General features: G+C 47.8%; 1 protein-coding gene across 3 annotated transcripts in view; it reads left to right on the top strand.

Annotated features, from left to right (window-relative positions):
- Positions 1-16,487, top strand: part of Syn1 (Syntrophin-like 1) — a 412,539-nt gene that overhangs the window by 213,299 nt on the left and 182,753 nt on the right. For all 3 annotated transcript variants that reach the window (XM_076372582.1, XM_076372583.1, XM_076372581.1), the window contains exon 3: positions 4,823-5,011. In XM_076372582.1, coding sequence (XP_076228697.1) covers positions 4,823-5,011 — 189 coding nt within the window. The remainder of the gene's footprint in view (positions 1-4,822; positions 5,012-16,487) is intronic.

The following is a 16,487-nucleotide window of genomic DNA, read 5'->3' as shown; positions in this document are numbered from 1 at the left end:
GACATTTTAACCCTTTGACGAAGATTCTTCGTACAGAACCTTCAATGTATGAAGCTAAATTATATATCAATTGCTTAATTAACACTAGGACTACGGAACACGATTGATATGTAATCCATATGAAATTGTAACAAAAGGGTATGTTCGGTTTCTTCAGGCATTCATTACAGTATTCAAGTGAAGCTATCTATTTTCAAGATCATTTCGAATATTCAATGCTTTTAAGGTATTAATCATTGCGAAACAAAACAATCGAAACTAGTCATTTTGATAGAAATGTAAATTTTTAATAGAAAGAAAGAAAACTACGTGCTCTCTTACTGTTCGACTAATTAGATCATTTTTCCACGACTTAGTCTTCCGAATCTAAAATCTAGCAAAGGGTTAATCATTCGATTCAGGAATACTTATCCCAGAGAAACGAAGCGGAACGTTAGAGCACTTTAGAATCCAGCAGAATACAATCGAACCGGCGCAAACACATCTTCGTCCGGGTGGATCCATTGATCGGTCGGTTGTGGACACGAAGGAAGGGCCGATGATCGATGATCGGATTCGCGGCGTAAATGTTGGCCGTTGGAATTCCAGGGTGACGATGACGGGGAACGGTAATTCAATTCGATTGAAATCGCGGCGCAAACAGCGGAGACGCGCGGCCGCGCCAGCGCATCTAATTATTAATAATGCGACGAGTCGCGCAGCAGACGGATGGCTGTTTGCGCCATCGACACTCGGACGAGATTGGTCGCTCCAGCCGCGTTGCATTACGGCCACGGTGTTCGGCCGCTTATCAATGGGCATCGTTGGGATTGCGTCCGTTTAGCGAATGAGCTACATTCGACGCGGGATTCGAGAGCTCCCACGAATAGAGAATATTCGCGTCATGGGATTCGATGTATCGTACTGCAACGGCGCTCCGCGTATTATCTATAACCCCCGGGCTCGCTAAACCACTCCGAAAAATTAGATTATCTTCGAATCTCTTTGCTTATCTTCAGTCTACATTCGCACCGACGATGCATGAACATTAATTACCAGCGGAAACGTTGGATACCGGCTTCAAAGCTACGATTAATCCGTGGCGTACAACTCGTAGCTGTGATATAGATTTCGCTGAGAATAAAAGATCCATAATTAATTCGATCGAAATTTATTCCGTATACTGAGTACAACGTATGTAGTTCACCCTTAGCACTCCAGGATTTTTTGTAATCTATCGGCAACTGCAAGTTTTGTAGTATTCTTAGCGAAAATTACAAAAGACGTTTCTTGACGATATATACTTTGTTTATTCTGGATTTCTGGTACTTGGGTCTCCTTTGTTTTTAGTAGACTTCTAACTCTTACCAGATGGTTTTGTAATTTATCAGCAACTGCGACTAATTTTTATATCTCTAGTGAAAATGAAAAATGCTATAACATTTCTTCTATTTATTTTCCTTCTGAGTGCTAAATTTGGACGCGTGGAAAATCTAATGATTTTAGGGTAGTTTCTTTAAGATTCATTAAAATATTTAATATTATAACTGGTCTAATACTGCCTACAGAGTTCAAAGTATTAAATCCGTTACCTCTCACGACGAAATTACAGAACCATCAGATTCTCCGCTCACGCAAACGCCCCCGAAACACAACCGAAGTGTGCCCGAACGGCGAAAGATTCCCTGGTCTCCCTTCCAATCAGCGCGGACCGGCAACAATTAACTTCAGGCTTCGTTATACGAAGCCCGGGTAGCCGGGGAACTTCTAATTAAGATCGGGATGCGGTCAGAAAGCCGGGAAAGAAAGGGGTCGCGGGAAGTAACGCGCGATTTTCACGAGCGGAGCCCGTGCGCTCGTTTCCCGGCGGCGTTTTACGAGTCCCTACCACCGTTCCCTCGAATTTTCTTTCGCCCGCGGACTCCCGGCGCTCCGTGGCTGGGCGAAAGAAGTCTGGCCGGTCTCGTAAATCGCGGATCCCGATCGCGCGGCCCGGAGGGGAAGATAATGCACCGCGGTCACGTAGCGACCGTTTGAAAATCCAATTTGTCGTTGATGTTTCGACGTCGGGCTGCGCCACCGGCGCGATTACATACAGGACGAACTCGTTAAAGTTCGATGGAACCCGCCGAGCGAGGCGGAGACCGGGCGGGCGGCCGCTATCGCGCGGCGAAGGTTGCGCGAAGGAAGCGAAACGTCTTTGCGGCACTCGGAGGATGGCCTCCGCGATCCTGACGCGAAAGCCAACCGAAACGCCCGAAACGTATAGAGCACGGCCGCCTAAGAGCGACCCCGCCCGCCCCTACAGCGGGGGTTGAAACGGCGAATCCGCTCGGGCATCCGTAAAAACCGCTCGTAAAGCCGAGATACGTTCGCGCGGAGGAACGTGGCTTAATATCGAACCGATCGGAGGAATATTGATCGCGTTGCGGCGTCGTTCTGCCCCCGAAAATTCCGCCCCCGTTCGCTTCTCGTTACCGGAATTACCGGGGATGGATCGGCCGATGCATCCGGCCGCGATGGAATTACCGTTCCGCCGTTTCGGTTTCGATGCTAGGAACGTGGTTGAGACGAACTCGTTTCTTGTTTCACCTGTCGGTTTAGATTCGCACGTGTGCGTCGGTGGTTAGAATTGATTTCTATGGATCGCAGGGAAGACATCGCGATGTAATTAGCCGAAACTGTTGTGTACGCGTTTTCTACTTCGAAATGTTATAGGGACACCCGTACGTCGCACGCCGACTTAACTTTGCGCGAACTGATTGGAAGTGGACTGTATAAATATTTACTTCAGTGGAAATAATTTGCTGTTTATTTTTGGGAGTTCAGTGATACTCGTCAGCGGCGAGAGTCTACGACGTCTATATACTCCGTCTCGTATGTCTAGTTCAATTTTTTCTTATATCTCCCGTCTCCGTACCTTGCGTGGGTTTTTATGAACCTTTGGGTAGGCGTGTGCAAAATTGGAAGCTTCCTGATTCGTAGCCTTCCAGATAGTGGGCGCGTACGAACAAAAATTCGTTCGAGTGGGACTCAACCAGTGATCCTGGAGGGGTTGCCGATTGCAGCCCCCGGGTGACCCACGCAAGGGTCCCGAGCGTTCTTGGCACTGACCGTAGCGAGTGATAAAACCAAGGATCGCCTCGACTTCCGGCGAACAGATGTAAGGTAAAAGTTACGGTGAATCTACAAAACTGGCGAAACGTGCCGAAGCAACTGCGACTAAATTATTGAAGTAACGGTTCCTTGGGCTTTTATTCCTGCTATGGTAAAAATACGTTTCGTCAATAGCCCTCCTAAAGCGATTTAGCGACGCGACAGAAACGAATATGGGATTTAATACTGGTTCTTTCGTGTAGGAGGTACATTCTCGTTTAGGCAAATTGGAAGATTCATGGGACGTAATGTCGGGTTAACGTTAACGAATCCTCCGGAGCTCGAGTTTAGCTGATGGTAGATCGCAGCTGAAACACGGGAGGAAAGTTATAAAAATTACGGGGAAGTGGGGGCGGATATTAAAGTCAAGTGTTCTACATTTTGCCTAAATCTGGCGAGGTTTATCGAGGTAGAACCGGGTCGGTGAAAAACTGAGTGACCGTAGAGAGGGAGAGAGAGAGGGAGTTGGGTCAACAGTGTGACACGGTAAAAGGATTAAAACGCTTCTGCCGCTTCCGGTGGAAGCGCGGCTCCTCGGAGGACAACCGGATACCGTCGAAGTGGCACGAACTTCGCGTCGTACCGCGAATTTGCCTTGCGCTCGGCGAATTTGTTCGTTTCAGACGGCTCTCCGGACGTCGGCGTTTATTGACTATGTTAATTTCGAAGAATGCGAAAGATTAACACTAGGTTCAACATTGATTTTACACTGTATTGTGTTGATACTAGAGAAATTGATATTCGTTCGTTTACATCTTGATAATCGGTGATTTATCCCCTTACGGACGAAGATTCTTTGGAATATTCGAAACTTTATGCGGATGACGTTGAGTTATATTAATTGCTTAACACTAGAACGAGGATTTAATACGATTTATATGTAATGCGTATAAAAATTGTAACAATAAATTATTGTCAGTTTTTTTAGACGTTCATTATAGTATTCAAATGAAACTATATATTTTCAAGATCATTTCAATTATTGAATGCTTTTAAGATATTAAATATCGCAGCCCTAAAATGTACAAAATTGTCTTCGAGTATCGATAAATCGAATACACAGTATAACGGTTAACCCTTTGTACTCGAAAGATTTTCACTAGAAATATTCAATATTCTCCAATGAGATACAGACGATGTTCTTGGAAATTAATTAATGAGGAAAAATGTATAAATTGAGGATAGTTATTTTATTTCAATATTTCACATATTGATGCGCCATACAAAGCTTAACCCTTTGCACTCGAGAAGTGACTCAGTCATCACTTGATTTCCTACATAAGCTATAAAGTTTATTTAATATCATACTTCATCTAATGCATCAATCTAAGAAATATTGCCGTAAAATATCTTTGTCCGTAAATTCACGTGAATTTCTCGTCTTAGCTTCACGAAGTATCGTCCTCATCTCATCAGAAAGTGTTGAAATATTTCCAGTGAAAAACTTCGGAGCGCAAAGGGTTAATAATCCATCAGCACGCTCGCCGCTCATCGCGCTCCATACACGTACAAACATTCGCCGAACGACGTTCCCGCAACTCAAATATAAACGCAAGAGCCGAGCGGCGAGGGTGCACGAGTGTGCGTCGGAGGCGCGTTATCAGAGACGAATTACGCGAATCCCCGCCGTCCAAATTTCCTGGCAGCCGTTGCTCACAGGGCTCGACCCCGTTTCCGCCTGTTACAGTTAAATATCTGAGGGAGGTGACGCCGTACTTCAGGAAGGCTTCGATCATCCAGGAAGTCGGCTGGGAGCTGCAGCGCGGCTTCCTCAGCGCGACACCTCCGCCGCCGAAGTCACCACCGCGGGCGGATACTCGTTATCTGCCGCTGCAACTCTGCAGACTCACCAGGGCTCATCCTTCCTCCGATCCCGGTAAGTTCCATTTTCAAATGCCGCACGGGTAGTTATCTGTTCGGGAATCGATTCGACTCAGCTTTGACGCTCGGCCGTATCGACCCAGAAAATAATCGTTATCCCAATCGTACGAAAGTATAACAACTGAACCTTGCATTTGTTCTACACGAATTAATTACAGGTCATCGACGAGCACCGATCTTCATAGTTCCAGGTTTCTACGTTTTTCAATCTTCCATAATCCTGAAAAGCTTACGCCACTGGTTTCTTCTTTTTCACTTTCTATCGTTATAACTGTTCCTCGAGTCTGCTTCGTACGATCACACATTTGGCGACCAGACCCGCGCGATCCTGGATTTTCCAAAGGTTTTTCAGGCTTGGAAACTTTCCACTCTTTATTTACATCTCTTTACTCGTCGTTTCACCTTCTTCTCTGTCTTCCGAATCTTTTCTCTTCTCGATCTCCTACTTTTCCATCTTTCTTCGCGTATATACTTTCCGACGAGAGTTCAGCGACTCTCATCTGCGCGTTACCGACGTCATCACGATTCTCCGCGACGTCAATGAACAGTGTTGAGGAAAATATGTCTATAACTCATTTCGTTCGCCTTCGCCAGTTCCTCCGCAATCCTAACGAACCGTCCAGGTAACAGATGCAACAGGGAACTGATCGGAGAGCTTCGTTCCCCGAAATCGCGGCGCGCATTGTTTGGGAGAGACGGGCGTCGAAGGCTGCCGCGAAGTTCGCCTCGCCGGAGCCCGCGTTTCTCCGCTCGCGGAAATTCGGAGAAACTCGGCCGCCCGCCGGGGAACGGGAGCGCGAGAGCGGAAAACGCGTTAACGTAACGACAAGCGACGCGAAGAAGGCAGAGCCGCGCGCGTTAATTAACGTTGGCTTCCGTCAAAAGGGAGAGGAGCCTCTCCTCGGGATATAGGCTCCGGCGACAACCGGCAAACGGATAGACCGTGTTCCGCGAGCTATCCTGCACCGCTGCGCCGCAACTTCTCGTCTCTCTCTCCCTTTTCTCCTCATTTTTCCCTCTATTTCACTGTTTCTCTTTTCCCTTCTGTCTCTGTTTCTCTTTCCCCACTTTCTACTCTTCTCTACTTCCCTCACTCTGTTCCTCCTCTTTCCACCGTACATATAGCTCTTCATTCTCTGTCTACTTCTCTATCTCCGTTTCTCGCGTCCCTCATTTTTCTTCATTTCTCCCTTCCTCTTCACTTTTTTTATCTGCTACCTCTTTTCCCTTCTCTGTCTCTGTTCTCTTTCCCCAGTTTCTACACCTCTCTACTTCCCTCACTATCTGTTGAGTACGCGTTCTCCATTTCGAAATTTTAATAGCGAAACCCGTACGTCGCCGACTTAACTTTGCGCGACTGATCGGAAGTGGATTGTATTAATATTTACTTCAGTGGAAATAACTTATTTATTAATACTAGATTCACGGAGGTTTATTCTACTCTTTAGTCTATTGTTCTTAGAAAACTACACGCTCGTCTATAGAAACCGCGAAGACTATAGCTTCAAAACTAGAGTATTGCAACGCGTACCCTCGTAATTGCTCGAGTCGAAGTCCGCTTAAACTATTACTAAATAATGTTTAGTAAATTCAGTATCCGTCAGACTGACGGGTTCCGTAAATCTAGAGTTAAGAGGATTCAGTAATACTTATCACGTATTACTGAACGCCTGTATCTGTAGGATCGCCTCGACTTCTGGCAAACAGATGTAAGGTTGAAACTATGGTAAATCTACAAAACTGGCAAAACGTGCCGACTGCGACTAAATTAGCGAAGCAGCGGTTCCTTGGGCCTTTATTCCTATGGTAAAAATATCAGGGCTCTAACGTGCCTCGCAGGAGGTTTCGTCAATAGCCCTCTTAAAGCGATTTCGCGACGCGATATAGCTCTCCATTCTGTCTACTTCGCTATCTCCGTTCCTCGCGTCCCTCATTCCTCTCTTCATTTCTCCCTTACTCACTCTTTTCATCCGTTTTCCTCTTTTCCCCGTATCTCTTTTTTCCCGTCCCTCTATTTCTCTCTCCTCCACCCCGACCGCTTCTTTGAAACCAGGATAACCAGACTCGCGCGTGCACCGTCCGCGTTTAAACTCCCTCGAAACGGTTGCGCGCGGGAAAGGTCGCGAAGCGTTCACCGCTGACCGTAAAAAAGACCGGTTCACGCGCGAATCGGCCCTGCCGAAAGGTCGGCGGCCGCCGCGTCGCGTCGGGGAATCAAATAACCGGCCGAGGGGTGAATTTCTCTTGCCCCGCACGTTTAGAAGTAAACGTTTCAGCGGAACGTTTCCTGGATTACGTGCGCGCCCGCCCCGCGCCGCGCCCCGCCTCCCTGCCAACCCCCCTTCGTCCGCCCGCCGCCCGGCAGAGAACTGCATGCTCAGCGACCGAGATAATGACAGCCATAACGCAATTAACCCGTTTCTGGGATTACAGTCGAACGACCGCCCGCACGATGTGCCCGCGAGTTTGACAGTCAATTATCGTCTAATGGAACGACGCCGCGGAAAAGTATTCGCCGTGATTAGTCGACGCGCGATCCTGTCCCGCCGTTGCCCGCGCGGATTCCCCGGACCGCCCCCGTCCGCGTTCCGCGGCGATTAGAAAGGCGGATTTGGTATCGACAGGTTTTATTCGCGAGTCGGAATTTTAAATCGACTCGGATCCCGGCCGAACGTTTGTTTAACGGTTCCGCGTATAAATAGTGGTTTTAATTAATTCTCGAGATGCCGGAGGACGAGCGAGGATCATCGGTTAGTTAGAGAATATTCCGCTCGCGGTCCGCGCAGTGTTTGAAAGAAGATTATTCAATGGTGGCTTCAATGCCGTGCGTTTAACATTCGAGGATCGTGTTTAATTGAATAAGGGTATTTTCAAGGGAACATCAGCGGTAAGCAGCTCTATATAAATTACTCTCTCACGGTTAATTGCCGTGCGTTACCACCGCGACTGCTTCAGATTGAACTCGTTTATCTATAGATGGGTACCATAATCCGACAGCGTCTCTGTAGCAAAATTCATATTACTCCGCGCCCTCTCTTCCCGCTGCTGAAGGAAGGGTTACAAAAGTGTCTATCCCCCCTCGGATACGCCGCCGAGTTAATGAAAGGCTAATGGGCTCTTAATTCTGTAGAGCCTCGTCCTGCGCCCCTCTCGGATCAGCCCTCTGACGTTTCTTTTCTTCCGATCCTCCCTGTACTTTGTCGCTGGTGGCTCTATTCTTCATCCGAAAGTGTCACCTTTGTCTCTTGCACTTCCCCTTATTCCTCGTCATCGTTCTCCTCTTCAAAATTTCGTTTTCGCTTCGCTAGCTTGGACTATCGTAAATATACCTGTTCGCGATCGTCCGCGAGGTTAGTCGTTGACCCTTAGCACTCCAGATGGTTTCGTAATCTAGCAACTAATTTTTATAGTATAATGAAAATGAAAAGTGCTAACATTCCTTCGATCCTGTATTTCCCTTCTCAGTACAAAATCTGGATCTGTGGAAAACGTGATAATTTCAGGGTAGTTACTTTGATTCATTAAAATATTCAGTATTACAGTTGCTGCAATATTGGAGCGTACAGAGTTCAAAGGGTTAATTCTGTTTTCGACTTCGCGATTCACGCTCGGACCCTACGACTTCTTACAGTGATGGGGTAATAAGGTCGTTGAACTGGTTTGTTTGTTGAGCAATCGCCTTTCGTTTCTCCTTTTGTTTCTCTCGCGACAGCGACGGTGTCACTGTCATTTTTGGTAAACCTGTTATTTCCTCGAGCGTCTCTCCGGTTGTCCCTAAAGTATTCAAATTACACGGAGAGCACGTTGAGAAACACTGCCTCGGGGCGAACAGTTCGATAGCAGACAGTAAGTGCAGACAAAGGGGAAAAGAAAGAACGAAGGGCTGATCGAATGGTTAGAAGGGAATCGAGGAAAGCAATCGCAGGGCGTGCCGTATCTCCCGGTCGTATCCGGCTCACGGCCGCTAAGCCACAAAGGGCTCGCTCTCCTGCCGACGCGTTGATATTTTTTAAGTCAACAACGGACGATCCTCGCCGCTGTTACCCTTAGGACACCGCGGACATCGTCGTGTTTATCCTGTATCGCTGCGGACCCCGGGACGCTCGGCGGATCGAAAAATTGCGCCGGGATCTTTGCAAACAGACCGCAGTAGCAGACGTCGTTCAAATCGCGGCGCGTTTGCTCGCGCGATGTGTCCTACCGTTGCGATACGGGTTCGAGGGATCGCGGATTAAAACAGACAATTCGACCGAGTGCGCTCGGAGAAGGAAGTGACAAACATTCTCTCGAGAAGGAAAATATTGTACGTGGATTGGGTCTGATCGTGGCCGACCGTTTCTACTTGAGGTATATACTCGAGTGTTTCAGAGTTTCCAGGTTAACTCTCTTGAAATAGGAACTTGCGACGAACTAATTTTATTCTTTGTCTATTTAGTTTCTGTAACTTGCTGACACTACCAGCGCTCCGGTCGAAACAGTTTTCTTAACACTAGAACTACCGTAACAGTCAAAACTGGTTTCGATTTTCTTGTTTAGCAGTTATTGATATCTTCGAAGCATCGAATATTCGGAATGATTTTGAAAATAGTTTCATTTGAGTATAATGAATGTCTGAAGGAACTGAAGATAATTGTTACAATTTTCATAGGAATTGCGTATTAATCGTATGCTCGGTAGTTCTAGTGTTAATGAAGTAGAATCTAGTCAAAATTCTTCGTAACGATTTACTATTTCTCTTATATCTCATGCCAATGAAACTTAGTTCGATACGTCAAGAAAATGATTCTTCAAGTTTACGTTAGAGACGGTGTCACCCGAATTTCTATGACGTGGCAGTCACTGTTAACGTACAATATGGAGTCACAGGAAAAATGACTGTCACACAGAAGACTCAGTTTCTAATACATCCTATCTTCCTTCTACTCTATCTTCAATTCGTCTTCCTTCTACTCTATCGTCAACTTACACCTTGTACCAAAACAACAAAAGACACCACACTCCGAACAAGATCAACAAGTGCAGACATTACAACAAATTCCCAAGACCAGTTCAGCCCCGTTCAGCCGCCCGGCGATCCATTATTCTCGCGCGAAGGCTCTCAGAGTCGCATCTCGCGAGTCTCTTACGTCGTTCAGCCCGACTAAATATTCCGTGACACGTATCTAACGCGTATCCCCGCATTCCGGATGGAATCACGATCCCCGGGAAGCGGAAAGAATGCGCGAGGCAGACATATTAATGGCGTTCCAGCAGCGCGGGAGTTCGCGATGCATTCGCGGCGCGTCTCCGATCGCACGGATGCGTTAAAATTTACGGTGGATCTCGGGGGCGGAAGGGTTGCACGCGGGGGATGGCCGGAGTTCCATCGCGGGACGCGTCACGTTCGACCGGAATATCTTTTCAAGGGTTTATCCAGATGCCGAGGATTTCCGCGGGAAAGGATTATTTACAATTTATCGCGACACGTACCGCGGATACAACCCCTGACGGATGGGTAATTGTTATTTCGCAGCCGTGCGACAAATATGAATCCGTACGTTCGCCAGAGGAAAAAGCCTGGCTGTTAGTTCTCGCGTATCACACCGAATCGCTACATTTCACACTACCAGCAAAATTTCTTTGCGCCACTTTCGACCCCTTCGCCTTATTTCTCCCTCTTGACCCTTTGAACTCTGTAGGCTCTAATGTTGCAACAGTAATATCAAATACTTTAATAAATCTTAAAGAAACTACCCTAAAATCATTAGATTTTCCACGCATACAAATTTTGTACTAGCAAGGGTTAACCCTTTGAACTCTCTAGGCTCCAATATTGCACCAGTAATATCAAATACTTTAATAAATCTTAAAGAAACTACCCTAAAATCATTAGATTTTCTAATATTCAGATAGAAGAACTGTTATAGCATTTTTCATTTTCACTAGAGATATCATAAAAATTAGTTGCAGTTGCTGATGAATTACAAAACCATTTGGAGTGCTAAGAGTTAGAATTCCACTAAAAACAAAGCAGACTCAAGTACCAGAAATCCAGAGTAAACAAAGTAGATATCGTCAAGAAACGTCTTTCGTAACTTTCGCTAGGAACACTGTAAAACTTAGTTGCAGTTGCTGATAGATTAGAAAACCTGTAGCGCCAAGGGTTAATCCTCTCGCTCCTGTTTCCATTTTCCCTCCCGTTGAAGCGGAAATCGTATCCGCGCTTGAAATGTGTCTTTCAATTACGCTAAAAGATGTAGCTTTCTTTTGTGTCCACGGAATTATTAAGAGAACCGCGGTATTCTCCCGTTGAAGCGTTCCCCGCGTAATTGCGAAGGTAATTACACACGTATATCCGGGCGAACGGTGAGTAATTAAAATAGAACGCGACACGGGGTCATTAAGAATTGTATTAACGAATGCGGCGCGAGGGAATCATAGCCGTTACAGCCTCCGTATTTCCCAAGAATATTTTTGCTTCCCTTAACAAATGTTCATTTCCACCGCGCGGGCGTGCAACAAAGGAGCACTCGGTCAGAGAAACACTGCAGAAATTACCCGGGAACAGCCAATAAAGAATCGTTGCTATTTACCCTGCGCGCGCGCGTACGGTCGAGATGAGAACCGGCCCGACGGAACCTTTCCGGTGGCTCGGGTCCCGCGTTCGTTTCACTTAAACCGTATCAACAATGCATTAGCGGACATTTTATTGACACTAGCGGCGTCCGGTTTCCGCGTGGCGAGCGCCGGTTCCCCGGGAAAATGAAGAGGGCCCCGTTGGCCGAAGGCAAACACGGAATCGACGGCACCGGGGCTCGTCGGTATTAGACGTAGAGTGCGAAAAAAAGAGGAACGACGGGAAAAGAAGAGGGGCGCGGGGGCGGGGGACGAGCGAAAGGCAGAGGAGAGGATAGAAGAACGGAGGAACGTCGGCGTCGCTCTATGCGCGAATTAAAACGCGCCGTCGGCCGGCGCGAACGGCACAATGAAAATTGGCTAATTGAATTAGCGGCCGGCCGAGAGCGCCGTCGGGATAGATAGAAGCTTTCATAAGCCCGGGCATCAGTTTTAGGCGAGACGGCTCCATTAAAACCGCCGGCCCAGGTAGACCCTCGAACGACAAGAAGAACGGTCCACCCAATTAAAATCGACTGTTAATTGCGCGAATATCGGTGAACCCTTTCCCGCTCGCCGGCCATTAATTCGCGATATTCCGTCGATTACCGTCGCTCCCATTATCTTGGAATCCTTAACTCCTCCGGACCGGTCCTCGAGATGCGTTTTCTAACCGCGAATTCCGATAACCTTCGCTCCACGCCGATGATGGAATAATTAACCCCTTGGCCTGTGATTTATTTCTCAACTCCGATCGATAAGGCTGTCATTAATAATTTATTGGAAAAAGAAGAAAATTCTAAGCATACGTTGAATGATAGAATATAGAATGATAGAATATCAAACAAAACGCAGCGTATCGACGCGCGAAAATAATTGGTGATTCTTAACCCCTCGACCTATGATTTCTTTCTCAACTCTAATCGACACGGCTACTTTGTCATTAATAATTTATCAGAAAAAGAGATCTCACTCGTTGTAGGGCAAGGGGTTAATTCTCAATCTCGATCTCAGACAACAGAGTCCCGAGATCCCACGAAAATAACGAATCGACTCGTCCAAGCTTCCCACTTCAACTTTCAACCTACTAGTTTCGAATTCCGCAATCCACTCGAGGTTCAGCCCCCCGCCCGAGCTGCCCATCAATCATTCAAAGATCGCCCGAAGTGGTCCGAATTTCCGCCGCGACCGGCCCGCGATTTTCCCGTCGATTTTCCGTAGGCATCCAGCCCGAAGGCGGTCACCGGCTCACGGGAACCGAGCGGCGCTCCAATTAATGCCTCTCGACACACGATCGCAACGCGGCCTGAAACCCTCCGCCTATCGTGTCCTTCGTTCTGTCTTCTTTCAGCCGGGGAATCGGAACAGATCCGGGGAACGCGTCGACTCGAGGTTTATTTACCCCGGGATATCGTCGATCGCGCGCGCGCGACGCCCCGCCGGCGCACACGGACGCGGGGATCGGTGAGGGTCGGCGGCTAAGAGGATCCCGGGGGCGGGGGTGGTTCGGCTTCGACTCCGGTTCAGGCTAGGTAGGACGGAGGATGCGAGAGTTAAATTAGTTTCCGGGGCAAAAGCTGGCTGCCGCCTGGTTTTCAGGGCTAACCCCGTGTATAATTCCAGAACAGCTCCATCAGGCCGGAACCCACGAAGAACCTTCCATCCAAACCATCCACCATCCACCGCTGACGCCACCGCCGCCGCCGCTATCAGCCAGCCACCCCCTTTCGCCCCTCCTTCGCCTGGGTCCCCGGGCACCCGGGTTCTCTCACTTGCGCCCCGCGCTCGCCTGCGCCAGACTTCGCGGGGGCTGCAGTTTGCGAAGTTAATTACCGTCGGATAATTGCGCTCTATATGCCGTCCGTCTGATTGATGAGCCGGGATCGCGGTTGTCCTCTTTTGTCCTGGCACATGTGGACGCTGTTCTTTTCTTCGTTCTTCGCGCTATCTTTCGGACTTCGTCTTGTAGCTTCTGGTAGGCACTCGCGGCTACCGTAATGGCGATCGAGCTTTGGCGGATAGTAGGTATTGTTGAGCACTTTACAGCACGGGGAAAAATGGCTCTTATTGTTTAGTATTTTAACGACACCGCGGCAATGCTCGTTGGCCTTTTGAAATCAGATTCAAAAACTTTCCTTTCACCCGCACGTGGCAGCCAAGAGGGGTTGTAAATGCATATTTCTGAAGGGCGACCGAATGGTATCCTAAGGACACTCGGTACCTGGGGTTTGATGGAGGAAATTTGTATCCAAGCTGAAAACATAGTCTCTGCATGTCTTAGGTAGCACCCCACCCTCAGACTAGGCGCGCCAAGGGCGCAGCGACGGTGGGGACAATTCGTTTCGAAAGCCCCTGATTGGGACTTGTCAATTTTGGCGATGACCAATCAGGGTGTCTTCCTAAACTTCGGAGCTGACGATCTGACTCGCAGAACGTCAACGTGTTGTACACGTCGACACGCAATTGCCACGGAAATGACAATTTTCGATTTGAGAAATATAATATGCAAGATTATTAATAAACAAAAATAGTATTTATAGTGTAATTTCATCAGCAGTTCGTCCTGGACGCGCAACCGCGAATTTCTTTACACAGTGGTTAACGTAACGTTCCTGGAGACGGAATTCGAACGAATTGATCGAGATGTTTACCTTCTATTTTCACAGTTTACATCGAACCAGGTACTGGATCATTTGAATCTTTCGCACAGCAGCCCGATCCGCACGTTTATGAATGCTGGAATATAACGAGGAGCACGGGCACCGAGTCGAATCGATAAATTTCAGCGGCCAGCAGCCGAGCATTTTAATTATCGGGAAACTTATTGGGTCGCGATGCAATAAACTTCTAATCACAGTTAAAAGTGCTCTCAAACAACTCCGGGGAAAATATGCGTACTTCCGTCGGCGCATCGTCGGCCCGTTGAACCGCGAGACACACAATGCACGCGCAGCCGTTGACTTCCTCTCGGAGAATACTCCGCGGGGACCGGTCGCGGTCGGATCTAGTTCACGGTTTCATCGGGGGAGCAGATTGAAGAGATAGATCGGGACACCGTCCGCGCGGTGGATTTTCTGGAACAATGCCGGCACGCGAACTTCAACCCGCCCGACGCTTTAAGCGATAGCGGGGATGAGCGGCGCGGCGGAGAAAACGATATTTATCGAACGATCCCCGGCGCGCAGAATACATTTTTCCCGTCGTTTTGCGCCGCGCGCTCCTCCGCGACGGGCTTTTCGGGGCCGTTAATCTCGGTAACGCGAGGCACCGCGTATATCTCTCCCGCGGGTCGCATTTCCGTCGTTTTATTCGATTATCAGTCGCCGATCGAGCGCGGCCGCTCGCTCGGACTTTCATAATTCACGGAAGGCGGCCGCGCCGCGACGCGACGCCACTCGGTAAGTTTGTTTTTTAACTGTACCCCAGTGTGCCGAAATTAACTGTTTGTTTGAAATTAACTGTCTGTTAGATGCGTATTTTTCCCGGTTGATTGGATTCTCCGCGCGCGCTGCGACCGCTCGTCGGTAACCGGCTACTGTTTAATCCCGATACGACAGCGATTACTAATAAATTCGCCGGCGGACGTTCTAATCGTAACTGTGTGTATCTTCTAATTTGCTGTGTCCAGGCTGGCTTTAATTGACTCTACAAGTAACAGTTAGGTGGAAATATGACGCAGAATTTTTCTGTATAACGCTTCTGTGTAGAGACAATTGAATTTTACGGCTCGAGTGTGTATTAACCCTTTGCACTAGAAAAGTGACTCTCATTTGATTTCGTGCAGTGAAACTAAAATTTGATATTTAATATTACTTATATAACGCATCAATTTGGGAAATATTGAAATAAAATAGCTTTTCTCGATGCTGTGATTTCTCTTCAAGTTTCACAAAATATCGTCTTTACCTCATCAGAAAATGTTAAAGTATTCCTAACGAAAAACTTCCGAGTACAAGTTAAATAGCGACGTCTGCTCGTGACTTTCTGTTTCTACTTGCTTCGATCACTAACGTTTGTATACAACGCTATATTTACAGCTGTTTATTCTACACTTTATCGCTTCTAGAAAACTACGAGTTACAGATCTAGAAAATTGCAGCTCTGAAGCTAATTACTCGCATAATTGCATGAAAATCTTTGAAAAATTCAGTACTGATTCCACGAATCTACCACGAAACTTCCCAAGTCGATCTCGTTGGAACCAGATTTTCAGAAAGTGATGCACTACGCGCTCGATCCATTTTTCCAGTAAACTCCGGTGAATCGATAATCGAGTTGCGTATATTCGAAAGTTAGGGGCTCGGTTTATCATTTCCCGGTCGAAACATCTCCCCCGCGAGTACGGCGGACACGCGTCGAAAGGGCATCGTTGGTAATAATCGTCGGAATCGTCGTCGACGGTGCAGCGCGAAATTTATCGCCGGCAGTGTAAAATTGACCGTGTCCTCGTCCACGGTGCAGCCGACGCGACGCGACGCGACGTGTAACCGCTGTCCGCGCGATAGTTACCTGTGACCGATGCCGCGGGCCAGGTAACGGTGCCTGGTGGCAATCTGTTACCCCGACCGGCGGGGAGGGGACATAAAGTTTACATCGATGAAACGTAATTTCGACGACAGTTTCGCGTGTCAGCTCTCCTCCGCATGATCGATACGCGGCGCGTATCGCGCGGCTCTTCGCGGCGCGGCCGGCGAATCGATAGTTTTCGAATACGGCCGGCCGCCACTTCGATCGAGCCCGAGTCAATGACACCGCTCCCATTTATCTTCGTTCTAATGAAACACACCGTATAACACCGATGATATCTGTTCCGCGAAAGATTGATTCTGGATATATCCGAGCCCGATCTTTCCACGGATCCCGTATCTTCGGCACGA

This window comes from Nomia melanderi, chromosome 12 (assembly GCF_051020985.1).
Source record: "Nomia melanderi isolate GNS246 chromosome 12, iyNomMela1, whole genome shotgun sequence".
NCBI lineage: Eukaryota > Metazoa > Arthropoda > Insecta > Hymenoptera > Halictidae > Nomia > Nomia melanderi.
This window is presented reverse-complemented; position numbering and strand designations above follow the sequence as displayed.